At 43.0% G+C, this 17,110-nt stretch overlaps 1 protein-coding gene across 1 annotated transcript in view; it reads left to right on the plus strand.

The window, feature by feature from the left end:
* Positions 1-17,110, plus strand: part of TRANK1 (tetratricopeptide repeat and ankyrin repeat containing 1) — a 56,985-nt gene that overhangs the window by 23,161 nt on the left and 16,714 nt on the right. The window contains exons 5-13 of the mRNA XM_081930964.1: positions 334-452; positions 1,564-1,647; positions 2,116-2,254; positions 3,545-3,676; positions 4,989-5,159; positions 7,101-7,262; positions 9,172-9,426; positions 10,902-11,078; positions 12,712-15,687. Of these exons, the coding sequence (XP_081787090.1) occupies positions 334-452; positions 1,564-1,647; positions 2,116-2,254; positions 3,545-3,676; positions 4,989-5,159; positions 7,101-7,262; positions 9,172-9,426; positions 10,902-11,078; positions 12,712-15,687 (4,215 nt within the window). The remainder of the gene's footprint in view (positions 1-333; positions 453-1,563; positions 1,648-2,115; positions 2,255-3,544; positions 3,677-4,988; positions 5,160-7,100; positions 7,263-9,171; positions 9,427-10,901; positions 11,079-12,711; positions 15,688-17,110) is intronic.

The following is a 17,110-nucleotide window of genomic DNA, read 5'->3' on the forward strand; positions in this document are numbered from 1 at the left end:
CCAACTGCGTTAGTTTTCTATCTGTATAAATTTTGGTGCATTCGAAACCTGCAGGCTGAAATGATGCAGCCCATTCTACCACTACAACATTCTGCCATCAACTTCCTACCTCATTCTGTTGCTTGTATAGACCAGCTGAAGGGAGCCCTAGGGAGAGAGCATTGGTGATTGTGTAGTTTGTTTTCTCTGTTGTGTAAAGGCTTTTCCCTTTCGTTGTTGATGCCGTGAGGGGATTTCCTAAGTTGGAAGAGCACAAACTGTAAATGTTGATGATGATGATGAAGATTATGTAAGCTTAAGCCTCTCTTGTTTTGTCTCCCCCCCCCCCTTTAGATGAAAGGACTATTACCCCACATTTATTATCTGTCTGCAAAAAAATTGTGAGCGATAATTTCACGCCACCAATTTGGCAACAGGTGATTGAAAAGCTGGCCAGAAAAGGACTGTGGCAGGTAGGCATCTTATCGTTGTAAACAATGACATATTTTTTTCTCCTGAGCTCAGGCTGGCTTTTCAAAACCTGTATGACAGTAGGTGATCGCAGGTTCTGGAATCTGTCTGCTTCGACGTTTCAGCCCTGCGATTACATAGCCCAGCTTAGAATTGGGATAAGCTGACGTGAATTGTAGGTGTGCTTCCTTAATGTGTAAGCTTAGCACAGTTTTTGGTGTAGCGTTCATTATTTTTGCTTGCACTTTTTAAAGAAGGAAAAAGAGAGACAGACCATGAAGGTAAAATAGTTAAGCCAAACCGTGGCTTGCTGTGAATAGGCAAGCATATTGGTGCATTGGGAGAAAATCACAGCCATTGCGGTCGTTCTGTGCTCCTGCTGCCATGCTACTGGGAGCTCAGCCATGGCTTGGCTTCATGTTATGTCTTGTGGTCTATCTCACTCCAAACAAACCACAATGGCAAGCCAAGGACAAAACTTGGTGGCTTGTTGAAGTGAGACCCAATGACGAGGCCAGATTCATACAGAACTGTAAACCAAACTGGTTTAGCTCTCAGCAGCTAAACCAGTAGCATGAGCAGCAAAGGACAACCACTGCAGTTTTCTCCATGTTGGCAGGTCATAGTGCAGCAAAAAGCACTTTATTTGCTTCCCATAGCAATACCAACGGTGTTTCATGGCTGTTTAGGTAATTACATTCTTGCAGCCTGATGCAATAGTAACCTTTGTTGATCAGTGATGGCTGTTAGCAAAAGGAAACAATTACCCGCTGCTCAGCCAATTAACTCTCACCTTTCTACTGATGCCAATAATCTCTGAGGAAGCAATACTGAATTCACTTCTGTCTCATTCAACAGTAACAAGTTGTAATCTTTGGTGATTCAGGAAAAGCAAAATTATAAGGCATTTGTGTTTGTTCACTAACAGTAGCACCTAGACAGAGAAAATAGAATCAGAATACAGCCAGATATATTTCCTTTTCACCCTTTCCATAGTTTCAAAGAATTGTTCTTGTTAGCAAAAGCACCAGGTGTTGCTGTGATCTGAAAAAGATGTGAGGTCTTACATGCATTTAAAGTTCTAACGAAAAAATATTTTCCCTCACTCCCTAGTCTTGCCTGTTGTTGGCTGCTGAGAAAGACCGGTTGCCAAGGAATCTGCAAGTGACCAATTTATCACTAAGAGAGCTGTTTGAGGTTTGTCGAAATCTTCCAGTAGAAATCCTTTACTGGGGCCTGGGTGAATGGAATTAGGAAATGGATTTCACCAGTGGGCTTGCATGAATGGCAGGTGACATAGGTAACTGATATCTGTTTTACAAACTAAAGGGTGTAAGAGGAGCCTGCATGCAGACCAGCAAACTTAAAAACAAACAAACCCCAACTCCATTACTAGCTTGCTTTAACAGACTTGTCTATTTCCCTTAATTGTGGGTGGACGTGGATAACGGGGTTTTAGTTTGTTTATTTAAGGCAAACATGGTGCTTAAATAAAATACTACTGTCAACCGAAATAAAATTTGTATCCAAGTTATGCTGCCTAATCATCAGCATTTCTACGTGGTGGGGATTTTATCACAATACAGTGATGATGGAGGATTGAGATTTTATGTGCACCAAGTGACCAGAGCCTTAAACACGTATTCTTTGTTTCTCTTGAACCAGAAATATGTTCTCTTTGGCCAGTATGAAAAAATGGAAAGGGTGCCCAAACTGGTGGAGTGGCTTGTCTCCCTTGGAGTAAATATAAGAAGTGTTGGAACCTATCCTCTTCATGCTATCATCATGCTTTGTATCAAAGCAAGTAAGTGCTTTTAAAAAATATATCAAAATAAATGATGTCCTGAATGGTGCTGCAGGTAGTTTGGAGATGAATTTTATATGCAAAACATAAAGCAATGGTCCCATGAAAATAGTGAGAGATGTCATTATTCACGGCTGACCTACAATATAGACTGGCTAGCCTTTGAATGGGGGGACACTTGTTGGGGGCAGCGTAGAAGTAGCTATGTTATAAAGTCTGGTATTTTCCCTTCCTCAGTATATTAGAGTATCTGTAAACTGGTCTTACTGGGATGCGGGTGATGCTGTGGGTTAAACCACAGAGCCTAGGACTTGCCGATTAGAAGGTCGGTCGTTCGAATCCCTGCGATGGGGTGAGCTCCCATTGCTCAGTCCCTGCTCCTGCCAACCTAGCAGTTCGAAAGCACGTCAAAGTGCAAGTAGATAAAGAGGTACCGCTCCGGCGGGAAGGTAAACGTCATTTCCGTGCGCTGCTCTGGTTCGCCAGAAGCGGCTTAGTCATGCTGGCCACATGACAGAGCAGCTGTACGCCAGCTCCCTTGGCAAATAAAGCGAGATGAGCGCCGCAACTCCAGAGTCGGTCAGGACTGGACCTAATGGTCGGGGGTCCCTTTAAGGTAAAGGTAAAGGTACCCCTGCCCGTACGGGCCAGTCTTGACAGACTCTGGGGTTGTGCGCCCATCTCACTTAAGAGGCCAGGGGCCAGCGCTGTCCAGAGACACTTCCGGGTCACGTGGCCAGCGTGACAAAGCTGCATCTGGCGAGCCAGAGCCGCACACGGAAACGCCGTTTACCTTCCCGCTGGTAAGCGGTCCCTATTTATCTACTTGCACCCAGGGGTGCTTTCGAACTGCTAGGTGGGCAGGCGCTGGGACCGAGCAGCAGGAGCGCACCCCGCCGCAGGGATTCGAACCGCCGACCTTTCGATCGGCAAGTCCTAGGCACTGAGGCTTTAACCCACAGCGCCACCTGCGTCCCTTTACCTTTACTTTAAACTGGTCTTAAAGAGAAAACTAACCCCAAGGCAGGGAGGAGCTGTAAAAATACTGTACCGTCAAACTAGAGTGGCACCATTTCATATTCTGGACTTGATTTGTGCCGCATGTGCCAAGAACATTGGCTATCTCTGCCCTGCAAGGTTCTTTGCTATACACCAACTAGACTAGATAAAGCCAAGCGGGGAAAATAAATTATATTGCAAAGATATATCCTATCCTTTTTATGTTTTCTGGAAAGGTTAAGCACAGTCTTCCTTAAACTGATGGTGTATTTCTTCTTTTTAATTATTTAGATGGAAACTACCTTTTCAGATGGTTATTGAATTATAAGCCTGAACTGAAGGATCTTATCAACCAGCAAAATGAAGAGGGGGCCACAGTTCTCCACATTGTAGCATCTCATTCAGCTGGCTATCCTATGAAAAGTAAGTGTGTGTGTGTTTAGGTAACCTGGTTTTTGGACAATACACTATCTTGCTAGTTTAATTCTTGTTCTCCTATTCTTTTTACAGAAACCCTAGAAAGGGCTAACTCTGGCTAACATTGTGCTTTTAACAGAGATTGGCTTTTGTGTTGCTGCATTTCGAACAGAATCCTCAGACTAGGAATCTGCTTTCCTTGAGACCATCTCTAGTGGACATATTCTCATAGAATTGTAGCGTGATAGTTTCTGCAAGTTTTATTTTGCCCATGAGGTGGCAGTGGGAAAACAAGTGTCTGTTCCAGCATCAAGAGTAGGCTTCTAATTTAGTTACAGTGCAATCCTAGGTAGATCTACTCAGAAAATAAGCTCCACTGAATTCAGTGGGGCTTACTCCTAGGTAAGTGGGTTGGCAGTAGTAAGCATCATCGTGTTAATTTTCCCAGAGCCACTGGGTGACTGAAAAGTTGGAATAACATGAGTAATAAATTCACTGCTGTCGCAGAAAGGGAATGAATAATGTGATAAAGACATGCTCAGGAAGGACTCTTTTTCGCTAATAGAACAACGGCTCTGGGCGTGGAAGGTCCCAGAATAAAATGGGGCCATCTAAACCTAATAATAATAATAATAATAATAATAATAATAATAATAATAATAATAATAATAATTTTTTATTTATACCCCGCCGTCCCCAGCCCAGGCCGGGCTCAGAGCGGCTAAACCTAGGAGTTCCATAAGATTGGAGCCACCATTGAAAAGCAATAATTTTGTGCTCCCAGTTTTTTTGAAATAACAATTTGTATTGCCTTGCACTAGTTTTGTGAGGGAGCTGGAGAAGCAGGTGTCTTGTTGGCTTCCTGTCTTGCAATCCTTTTTGAGATTGAAGGGGGAGGAACTAAGCATCTATCTATTCCATTTGAAAAATGCACCTATATTCCTCTCTTTTTTAAAAAAATTATCAGTCTAGTGGGCACCCAAAATGTGAATCCTCCACCATATATTTCTCAGCCCAAATTGGTGACCTGGGAACTTTTTTCAGTTTTTGTTATCCTCTTTTCCCTTTGTGACAGACCCGGCGTAGATGAATGAGTCGTGTGTTTTGATGTTTCTAGGAAGCATGGATTGCTGCAATCAGTTACTCATTGTTTGCTCTTTGGCCCAGTTTCAGAACGGCTGCATACGAGCGCCACGCACTTCTCAGAGGTTCTTCCTTCCTGCAAGTGTCAAATCACAAAGCTGAACTCATGACATGAAGCCTGTTGTGATTCAAGTCAAGAATATTGCAGATTCCTTTTATTTGTTTTGTATTTCAGATCTGATAGAAAATGTGGTGATGCTTCTGAATGCTGGGGTGGATCCCAAGATCTGTGATGCCCAGTCAAGGTCTGCTATGGATATCTTGAAAAAACACAAGAAGTTCAGGGTTATAGATATAATCAGCAAGCACATGGAAAGATTTAATCTACACCGGAATGAGTCACCAGGTACTTCAGAGGCAGACGTCTTTGTTCAATTCAGTAATAACCCACACTTGGCAAAACTGTCCTCTTCGTTTTCTAGGTTGGGTTTCCCATCTGTTGCTGGACTACAACTCCCATCATTCATACTTAGCAGGACCAGTAGTCAGGGATGATGGGAACTGTAGTCCAAAAACAGCTGGAAACCCTGCTGTAGACATAACACTTAACCATTATTCCGGGACTGGAGGTCATGATCATTCTGCTCCTTTCCATCTCTGTGTTAATTTCATCCATGTCCAAACTGCCCACCCCAACCATGGTTTCCTGATAGGTTTTTGCAAAGTGTTTTTGTCGCCAAAGCTTTGAAACTGGGCTTTGATACTGGAAACCCAAAGCTGCAACACTATGACAGCTATCAGTACCGGTGCAGAGGTGAGACAAGCATACATAGGCCGAGGAGATTTGTGCAGTCCTTCGGGCTTGTGTGCCCGCTAATGTACTAATAATATCTCACCAGTTGAGCAACAGGCCTGCATGGCGACGTTGTTTTGGTTGATACATATATGTTATGTGCTAGTGATGGAGCTTTCCCCTAAAGCTCTATTGGGAAACTAGGGGGTTCCTCTTAAACTTTTCAGGTCATCTTCAGAGAGAAGATGCCAGACACTCTTCTGTGAAAGAATCTTGCTCACTCCTACAATTCACAACGGCTGAGAAGTGTTGGGGGTGTATTCTAGAGCAGGGATGGCCCTCCAGATTTTTCAAGACTCCCGTCATCTCTGAGCACTGGCTGGGGCAGATGGGAGTCTAAAAACTTCTGGAGAGGGACATGTCCTTCAGTCCTATTCCAGGGCATGCTCTTTGGTTATGGGCCCAGTGCTGAGGCCCAGCAACTATCTACAGTGGCACCTCGAGTTACAAACCCCTCAGGTTACAAACGCTTCAGGTTACAAACTTCGCTAACCTGGAAGAGTTACCTCGAGTTGAGAACTTTGCCCCATGATGAGAACGGAAATCGTGTGCCGGCGGTGCAGCAGCAGCAAGAGCAAAAGCACACCTCTAGTTAAGAACAGTTTCAGGTTAAGAACGGACCTCCGGAACAAATTAAGTTCGTAACTAGAGGTACCACTGTATTTGTTGATTAGTCATGTCCGACTCTTCTTGACCCCCTGGACCAGAGCACGCAGGGTACTCCTGTCATCCACTGCCTCCCACAGTTTGGTCAAACTCATGCTGGTAGTTTCAAGAACTACCATCTCGTCCTCTGTCGTCCCCTTCTTCTTGTGCCCTCTATCTTTCCCAACATCAGGGTCTTTTCCAGGGAGTCTCCTCTTCTCATGAGGTGGCTAAAGTATTGGAGCCTCAGCTTCAGGATCTGTCCTTCCAGTGAGCACTCAGGGCTGATTTCCTTCAGAATGGATAGGTTTGATCTTCTTGCAGTCCATGGGACTCTCAAGAGTCTCCTCCAGCACCATAATTCAAAAGCATCCATTCTTCAGAGATCAGCCTTCTTTATGGTCCAGCTCTCACTTCCATACATCACAACTATCTATAGGCAACACAAAAGAGTTATGTGTCCAACAGAAAGAGTTGTCCAAGAATGTTTCCTAGAATTTTCTACAGGATTTCCAAAACTTGATGTGTTTCTGAAGAGAAAAACAACAACAGTCCCATGGCATAGCAATTAAAAGATGTAACCCTTTTTAAACGGCATGATTTTATAAGCATGATTATATGCATGAGGTATGAGCTGCCACTTTCAAGATGGTTACAGCGGAAGGTTTAGGATGACGGGAAAATTTGAAAACCACTGGTCTTTGGGAAATATATGGCTATTGGCCACTTTACTATTGATTTTTTTCCTTCATGTCCCCTTATCATGGATTGCAGATCCATGAGCTCTGTTCCCGTCGAAAAAGGAGAGAAAAAATGTCTCAGAGAGGTTTTCAATGTTGTTCCCCACAGAGCAGTCTGAAAGCACAGGCCCTGCGGACAGCCTTGCCTTGCTTCATGATGCTTTTGAGCAGTTTGTGAGGTTTTGTCGTTCGGAAAACAGAGTGCATAACGTCGGTGTATTGAGGCATGAAAAGGTTCAGAGGCTTCTGAACCTGCTGAATTCATTAAGAGGTAAATATGTTTCATTCTCAGTGTCTGATAGATGCCAGGGACCTGTTTGAATCATTTCCGAAACACAAGGATGACTTGGAAACGAAGTAAAATGTTTGCTATAAAGACCAATCCTCCACTGCTTAATATTTCTAGAACTTGAGCATTCATGTTGCTTCATCTAAATAGCCAATTTTGGCAGTTGTTCAAGTCTTGCCGCCCCTTGCACCTGCTGCTGTATGTAGGAAATTAGCACACCGGGGGATATTTTACATAGGAGCAGTTTGAAATACAATCCTCTGCTTGCTTGAACATCCTGAAGATTGAATACTTACTAATCCATTTTAACTAACTGCTTTGTTTTCCTGTCTTGATGTGCTCCATAAAACCCCAGAAAGACAGCTGCAGTCATGATGCATGTCCACTTTCGGTCTTCAGAGGGATCAGCATATTAGATAGAAAGTCTTAATTGCAAAGCATTTATATTGTCCTGTAGGCGGCAAAAGTTGTCCAGTTGGATATTTTTTTTTTTTTTTATAAATATTTATTAAGATTTTTAAAGAAAAAAAAAGGTACATTAATAATAAACAGTATTGTTTTGCTTTAACAAAGTTTCATGTCATCTTTGGACTTCCTCACGCCTCCCGCTCCCATTTACATCATTAATAAATTTTGTCAAGCAAATTATCATCTTATTTCCAGTTGGATATTTTAATGTGCTGTGTAAACTGGTTTTCTGTGAAAGGTAACCAACTGAGTCGAGGAACATAGAGAATTCTATCGCATCGTTGGATTAACAAAAGAAAAGCACATCTTGTAGCTCCTGCCTCACTTAGAAGCCTTTCAGTGCTTGCCAGAAAGTTTGATGTACCCTAGTGCTAGTTTGTGATCTACGGTTTGTAGCAAATAGGAGACACCAATGGAATCTTTCTGAGAAACAAAAGGGAAACAATGATGTACTTTCATTGCCTTCTTCCTGTCTTAAATAAATTGAGAACTGAAACGTCACATTGGCTATTTTGCAGGTTTACGGGGAGTTCAGTTTTTTCTTCCCTTGGTTTGTAGTTTTTTTAATAATGCACAACTGTGTTAAGTGTTTTGAGGAGGGCAATCAGTGCCCATCTTTGTATGTCAACGTATTCAGTTGGCATTTAAATAAGATAGAAGTTGTGACATATTACGGACAGAGCAAAAGGTGAAAGTGTTTTGGATTTTTCTAGAACAACGAAAAATTTCACCATGTCTAAATCAGATTAGAATTTCCAGTTTACATCCAGGCCTCCTCAGAAATAAGCCCCACTGGGTTTGATTAGGTTTGATTCAGTGAGTATCTAGAAGAGATACATATATCACTTGCCCGTGCCCCCCCCAGACTACTTTCCTAGAAAGCGGGTTAAAGTAATTTGCAGTGGACTCTTGGGTTACGTTACCTTCGGGTTGTGAATGCTGCAAACCCAGAAGTGTTCAGGGTTTAGCCGCGCGTGCATGCGCAGAAGCAGCGGCTCTACTTGCGGATTTTTCGGGGTACGTACGAACCTCTGGAACGAATTACATTCGTATCCAGAGGGTCCACTGTACCTCTGTCTTTAATGTGCTCCACAAACACAGCACACTGTACATGCCAGCAGAAGTATAACAGTTGGAGGGAAACTTCCATACAACTAGGAAAAAAGTCTTTTAATTGTTCTGAAAACTACATCAAAGGGAAGAAAAGGCATTTTAAAAAGCTAGGAAAAATAAGGGAACAAATGAGAATGAAGGGACTTGGATGGAACGAAACCATGGGGTGGCTTCAAGAGTGAAACAGGTTGCTCACCTCTACACATGCAATACTCAAATCCGAAGTGCCAAGGAATTTGTTTTTTTAGTCAAGTGTATTTCAAAGATTTTTGCTGGGCATAATGGCAGCCTTATTTTGACTACTTTTCAGAAATTCCTGAAGAAATAGTTTGTGACATTCCTCCTGCATGCGCCAGCAGCTTCATAAAGCTGTTGCTGGAGAAGCAAAGGTGGCATGAAGTTCTGCTGCTGCTGACCCGAAAAACCACAGGGAATATGACATTGGGAGACGGCCTTATTAAGAACTGTAATCTTTCAGACGTTGACATTGGCACCATCTTGAAAAACATAAACAGGTCAGATGGGCGACGGCTGCATCTCGTGAGATGCTTGATCCAGAGGGGAGGTGAGTATTCACAGATACCAAACTTTCTTTGAAAATCTGAAGATCTCTTCATTCTTGAGTTAAACTAATACCAGTCTATCTCTTCTGCCTTTTAAAAAAATATATAGTTGTACCTTGGAAGTCAAACGGAGTCCGTTCCAGAAGTCCGTTTGACTTCCAAAGCCTTTGAAAACCAAAGTGCGGCTTCTGATTGGCTGCAGGAAGGTCCTGCAGCCAATCAGAAGCTGCGAAACCCACGTCGGATGTTTGGCTTCCGAAAAAACGTTTGAAAACCAGAACAGTCACTTCCAGGTTTCAATTGTTTGGGAGCCAAAGCATTTGAGAACTAGGCTGTCCGAAAACCAAGGTACGACTGTAAGTACAAATAGCTTTTTGTGCCTGCTGAACTATGGCGTGGGAAAGCTGTGGTATTGTGTTGCATAATAAGATGGCGCTTTATGTGAGCAGAGGGTGACCAAGCAAAATTGGTGGCAGAGGCTTGGTGGTGTGAGATACAATCAAGCAATATTGAATTGTGACGCTATGAGCTGCTTTGGTACTGCTAGCTCAGTTGCAAGCTTGATGTACCCATCCTTTGGTTTAACTTGATTGTAGATGGCTGCAGAAGCTAGGAATTACTGTGGTACAGAGCGCTAAGAACCCACAGTGCCCCCATGGAAATAAACTTTGCTTTTGAGCTGTTTTGAGAAAGAAACAGAGAAACAGAACCCGTGTATAAAGGAGAATAAAGGGGGAAGGGGGAGGGACACAAAACTGTATATTTTACAAAGTTGTTACAGTTGTACCTCAGGTTACATACGCTTCAGGTTACATACGCTTCAGGTTACAGACTCCGCTAACCCAGAAATAGTGCTTCAGGTTAAGAACTTTGCTTCAGGATGAGAACAGAAATCAGGCTCCGGCGGCATGGCAGCAGCGGGAGGTCCCATTAGCTAAAGTGGTGCTTCAGGTTAAGAACAGTTTCAGGTTAAGTACGGACCTCCGGAACGAATTAAGTACTTAACCTGAGATACCACTGTATTGTACTTCACCAGATCTTAACGTATTACAGTATTTGTAAGAGTGGATTCCAAATAGCATTGAATCTGTCACTGTTAAGCATTGAATCTGCGTTTATATGCAAGTTGTTCATATGTTGTGAGTTTGTGTAAGTCTTCAATCCAATTGTAGAATGGAGCTACATTTTTGTTAAGCCTGCCTTAAGCTTAAGAGAGAGACTCCCATTATGCCTTCCACACCTCTGCCCTGTTTATCATGGGGCTGCGCTATGAAAGCTGCCCTTTCATCTCCAACCTAAACGCTAGTAGACAAAGGGCAGCTTGCATGCAGTCATAACGAAATCCTTGTTGTTAATCTCACAAGCGTCTGTCGATGCATTGTGCCTTTTCTAGAACTGTTGAAATTTAGCTGCTGTTTCCCTGACCCACGGTAGCATGCGCTTGTAATGTTGGTATTTGTAATATCATTTCCCAAAGCGTCACCCGAGGGGAGTAGAGCAAGCCATGAAAAACCACTTCAGAAATGTTTAAAGAGCAATGATTTTGAGCTGGCATGTGTGCTCCTGAGCTCGGGTGCAAATCCACGCCATATATCCATGGCAGAAGGCGATACCCCTTTACATGCTGCGTTGTCCATTTATTTTGATAAGAAAGGTAAGTACTTTGACTTGGTATTTTTGTGAGTGGTGGTTTATTGAAATAGTTTATAACCTTCCATCAACCATGTTGACGGCAGCTTCTCCTACCATCCTCTCACCATTGCAAAGTCAGTGGCATGGTTTGCAAAACCACCAGGAAGGGGATGGGAATGTTCCATAGCTCAATGTAGAGTCCATATTTATTTATTTATTATTCCAATTATACTCCACCTTTCATCCAGCCGGAAACCCAGCCAGATGGGCAGGGACGTGGGTGGCGCTCTGGGTTAAACCACAGAGCCTAGGACTTGCCAATCAGAAGGTTGGCGGTTCGAATCCCCGTGATGGAGTGAGCTCCCGTTGCTCAGTCCCAGCTCCTGCCCACCGAGCAGTTCAAAAGCACGTCAAAGTGCAAGTAGATAAATAGGTACCGCTCCGGCGGGAAGGTAAACGGCCTTTCCGTGCACTGCTCTGGTTTGCCAGAAGCAGCTTAGTCATGCTGGCCACATGACCCGGAAGCTGTACGCCGGCTCCCTCAGCCAATAAAGTGAGATGAGTGCCGCAACCCCAGAGGTGGCCACAACTGGACCTAATGGTCAGGGGTCCCTTTACCTCCTATTATTATTATTATTATTATTATTATTATTATTATTATTATCTGAGGAGCTCCAGGAGACATGCACAGTTCTTCCTCCTCCCCATTTTTATCCCCACAATGACGCTGTGCAGGAGATTAGGCTGAGAGATAGTGGCTGGCCAAGGTCATCTGTATGGCTGAGCCAAGGATCTGAACCCTGGTTTCCTAGGTCTTTGTCCACCGCTCTAACCACTACCCCATACTGCCCCCCATGATTTCTGATCAGAGGAATTGTGGGCAGCAAATCATAAGAAGAATCTTTACCAAAGAACCCAGAGAGTTTGCTGCCAGTTGAAATGGGCAACTTGGGGTTCCATGAACAAATGAAACCTCCTACATCATGTGTAATATTTGTTAGTTCTTTTAAATATCAAAGCACACAGCGTGGCACTTTTTAGTCTCCTTTTTGTCCTGTCTTAGAGTACAGCTACCTCATTTGGAAGTTTTACCTGAACAATTAAGTATAAAATTCAACAGAGCCGAGAGATTTAGCCAAGTTAATTAGGAACAAATGAAGCATTGCATTGTATGGAGAATCTATGCGCTGGTGATGACAGATGGGAGTAAAATGGGGACAACCTGTATGCAGAGTGCAGCTCTTGAAGCACCCTTTTTATTCTTCCACTCCCCACCCCCTTCTGAAAAGGAATAAATATTCCTTAAGGTGGGTCAAAAGGATTAAAAAGAAAAGTCACCTAACACTCCCTAGGTCAAGAGATTGCAGAACTCTGAACTTGTTCCAAGGCTGTGGAGAATTCCTTCTACTTGGAATGAAATATCTGCCCTCCATAGCTTTCTCTCAGACCAGTAAATTTTTATTGTTTCTGGTAGGCAGCATCTCATTAGAAGTAAGATAACTTGAAGGATGGAAACAGAGATGGTTATGAACTACTTTGAGCATTGTACAGTATGGATAAAAAGGATCAACTTTAATCTAAAATATTGCTGTGGCTTGTGTGAATGGAAATACAAAACTTAATTTTGTATATTTTGGTTTTTTCTCTCTCTCTAGATGAGAATGGCTTACATTTATTGAGTCTCCTTCTAGAACTGTACGATTCAGATCCATCCAGATTTTCGTATCTTAGTCCCAATAGGCGAGACAAGAATGGGGACACAGTCATGCACATTATTTTTCAGAAAAACCTAACAAAGCATGTTAAGAAAATGTTAGGCTTGCTTGCAAAGTTTGAAATTAACTTGAATTTAAAAAATAAATCTGGCAGAGATGTGCGTCACAGAATAAAAAAGACCGACCCGATGCTTATAGCTTGGAATGAAGCTGTGGCTGAGAACAAGAAGAGGTCCCGACATGATGCAGCAGGACATCAAACTAAAACACCGAAATCCACTTCTGCTTGTGGCAAGTCAGAGCTGCAAAATTCAACTCATTCTTCAGCTGCACAGTCATCCAAAATGCTGCCTGAAGGACTCCCGTCAGACATAGAACGTAATCTATGTGGTGTTTCCCGTGAAGAGGAAGAGGCAGAAATTGCTGGAGTTCAAAGCTCATCTTTCAGAGATACCAATAAGCCATTGACTCTGCGAGATTGCCTTATACAAGCAATCACACAGTTAATCCAAGAACTCACACTGAATGAAGTCTCAACAAAAGAGAACTCGGTGGCATCCCAAGTACCAAAGCAGCCACCTTCCATGACTAGGATTGCAGATGACAAGAGTGAATATCGGCAGGCGTGCGCCCATGAGGCCTATAATGCTTGCCCAGACCAAGATGAATTGGGGGAGGAGATGCAGAATGAGCTTGAGGAGGCCAAAGCAGAAGAGGAAGAAGACGCCGAAGCCAATCAACAGCTTCAGGAAATTGAGACGTGCCTTCAGGACTTTGATAATATGACATGGGAAATTGAGTGCACCTCTGAGGTGCTTAAGAAATTAGGAGACAAAAGCTTCCCTCACCATATGAAGAAGAAAGTAGTATTGGCAATTCAGCAGCTAGGAAACGGTGAATGGACTCAAGGTTTACAAAAGAGGCTGAAACATTTGAAAGGTGACATTCGGCTCTACGAGGCGAAGTTGGACAAAGGGGCCAGGCTGCTTTGGGAGCTTGCCATAGACTTTTCTCCTCGCTGTAGCGAGGCTGCGGAAAAGATACTAGAGAATGAGAATGCCACACATCCCACAGAAAAAACTGGGAGGATTTACACAGAAATCATCAGGATATGGGACATTGAGCTTGATCACTGCAAACTCAACCGAGCCATTGACCGCGCTATCGACCGTGCTGTTGATCTTGCTGCTGACCGTGCCGCTGTTAAACAAGCTGTTGACCCTGCTGTTGAAAAGATATGTAAAGCATACAATCGTGGTCTGTCCTGTATTTTGAGGAAAAAGCTTAAAGGTATCAATGCAACTCCTATTTCTTCTAACTTGAATATACAAAAGCGCATTCCTCGCATATATGTTGAAGATACTAAGGCAGAAAAGTTAAAAGATCATGTCCTGCCTGAATACTTTCCCCCAGCTAGTGCGGTGGAAACGGAATACAACATCATGAAATTTCACAGTTTCAGTACTAACATGGCACTTAATATCATCAGTGACATGACCACTGCTGTTGAATACCCCTTCAGAGTGGGCGAGTTGGAATACGCAGTCATTGACTTGAACCCCAGACCGTTGGAGCCAATCATCTTAATTGGACGGAGCGGAACTGGGAAGACTACTTGTTGCTTGTACAGGCTTTGGAAAAAGTTTTATTCTTACTGGGAGAAAGCTGAGTTGGCAGGAGGTCCCTTGCTGGTCAGACAGATGTGGCACAGATTGAAATTTAATATGCGTTTTGAAAACAACACCGAGGAGGAAGATAGTGAAAAGCAAGATGGCAGCGACCCCACTGATTCATCTGAACTGGAAACTTCTCTAAGTACAGATGAGCAAGAGCAGGATGAAGATGAACAGGGTTCAAATCTAGGAGACCCAGAGATGAATTTAGGGTATGACTCTGATGAGGAACATGCTGCAGAAGAAACTGACAAACTGGAACACTTGCATCAGATCTTTGTTACTAAAAACCATGTTCTGTGCCAAGAAGTTCAGAGGAACTTCATAGAGCTTAGCAAGTCTTCAAAGGCAACTAGTCATTTCAAGCCCCTTGAACCAAATGTTCACCGACTTCAGGATGTTAAAGACGAAAACTTTCCTCTCTTCCTCACATCCAGACAATTGCTGCTGCTCCTTGATGCCTCTATGCCTGAACCATTTTTTCTGAGAAATGAAGACGGAAGTCTTAAGTGCACCATTGCTGGATGGTCTACTAAAGAAGATCTCGCCATCTCAAATTGGCAGGAGGAAGAGGAAGACGTTGGCGTAGATTATGATGAGGATGAAAAGGTTGCAGAAGTCCATATTAGAGAGAGTGATCCTCGAGTCTTTGTGACTTACAGTATATTTGCTAATGAAATCTGGCCCAAAATGGTAAAAGGCAAATGTCCCTACAACCCAGCGTTAGTTTGGAAAGAAATAAAATCTTTCTTGAAAGGGTCTTTTGAGGCTTTAAGCAGCCACCAAGGCATACTTACAGAAGAGGAATACAAAAAACTAGGACGGAAGAGGTCCCCAAACTTCAAAGAAGACCGTAGCGAAATTTATCAGCTCTTCGTCCTTTACCAACAAATAAGATCACAAGGAAATTATTTTGATGAAGAAGATGTCTTGCACAAATTGTCTCAAAGACTCTTAAAGCTCAGTGATCTACCATGGTGCATCCATGAGCTTTATGGGGACGAAATTCAGGATTTCACCCAGGCAGAGCTAGCATTGTTAATGAAATGCATTGATGACCCGAATGCGATGTTCCTGACTGGTGACACAGCACAGAGCATTATGCAAGGAGTTGCTTTTCGTTTCAGTGACTTGAAATCACTTTTCCACTATGCCAGCAAAAACTCTGCTGACAAGAAACAGAGTATTGTTAGAAAACCAAAAAGGATATACCAGCTTTATCAGAACTACAGATCTCATTCAGGTATCAAAATCTTAAATCTATATACATACATTACATGGGGTGGGCTGAGGAGACAGAGGTTTAAAAGAGAGGATAGCTGTACTCCATTAAGCTAAAGTTCCTTTCAGGTTGAACAACCTAGAACCATAGCTGTCAACTTTTCCCTTTTTTAAAGGGAAATTCCCTTATTCCAAATAGGATTCCTCGCAAGAAAAGGGAAAAGTTGACAGCTATGCCTAGAACAGTGGTTCCCAATTGGTGGTCTGCGGACCCCAAGGGGTTTGTGTAAGCCCACACCATTCACATAACAAAAACTATCATTAAAATATCATTTTTAAAAGTAGGGGGTTTATGGCTTGGCTTTTGAAAAACAGGGTCCACAGTACTTAGCTAACTGAGAACCACTGATCTAGAATGAAAACGATAATTTCCAGGCTGAATGAGAATTTATTTTAGCTTGTACAGATATCCTCTGCAGTCTTATACTGAAGCACTGCTTTACAGGGGATCTTCCTGTAATTCTGCCATTTGACCTGTGTGATTTCTCGTACCCATCATTGCAACAGTTCTCTAATGTGGGCTTGTGATTATAGCATTTCTTGAACAGAGAAAAGAGGTGGAGAATCATTGCTCCCAGTAAAGCCATGGCTGAACTGGAAGTTGGCCCCAGTCCAAGATCACATGGACAACATGCATTTAAAACACTATTTTAATAGTCATGGCGAATCCCGAGGACTGAAGGGTTTTTTTTTAAGGGTGCTGACATCACAGAGCGACAGTTGCCAGCACCCTTAATCGTAACAAAGATTCTCCATGACCGTTGAAGTAGTATAATAGTGTTTTAATAATAATAATAATAATAATAATAATAATAATAATAATAATAATTTTTTATTTATACCCCGCCCTCCCCAGCCAAGGCCGGGCTCAGAGCGGCTTACAAGCAATAATAAAAACAAGATGAATGATTACAACTTAAAAACAAAAATAAAATACAACATTAAAATAATGGAACATTAAAATATTAAAATGTAGCCTCATCGCAGGAGGAGAAGGAAAAGAAAGGAAAAAAAGAGAGGGAGGGAATCAAATTGGCTCCAAGCCAAAGGCCAGGTGGAACAACTCTGTCTTACAGGCTCTGCGGAAAGAAATCAGATCCTGCAGGGCCCTGGTCTCATGAGGCAGAGCGTTCCACCAGACCGGTGGAACCCTCATGAGACCAGGGCCCTGCAGGATCTGATTTTGAAAAGGCCCTGGCTCTGGTTGAAGCCAATCTAACTTCCTTAGGGCCTGGGACCACTAGGGTGTTGTTATTTATGGACCTTGAGGCTCTCCGTGGGGCATACCAGGAGAGGCGGTCCCGTAGGTACAAGGGTCCTAGGCCGTTAAGGGCTTTAAAGGTCAGAAGCAGCACCTTAAATGTATGGCGTAGATGTAACCCAAA

This window comes from Podarcis melisellensis, assembly GCF_964234715.1.
Source record: "Podarcis melisellensis genome assembly, chromosome: 12".
Taxonomy (NCBI): Eukaryota; Metazoa; Chordata; class Lepidosauria; order Squamata; family Lacertidae; genus Podarcis; species Podarcis melisellensis.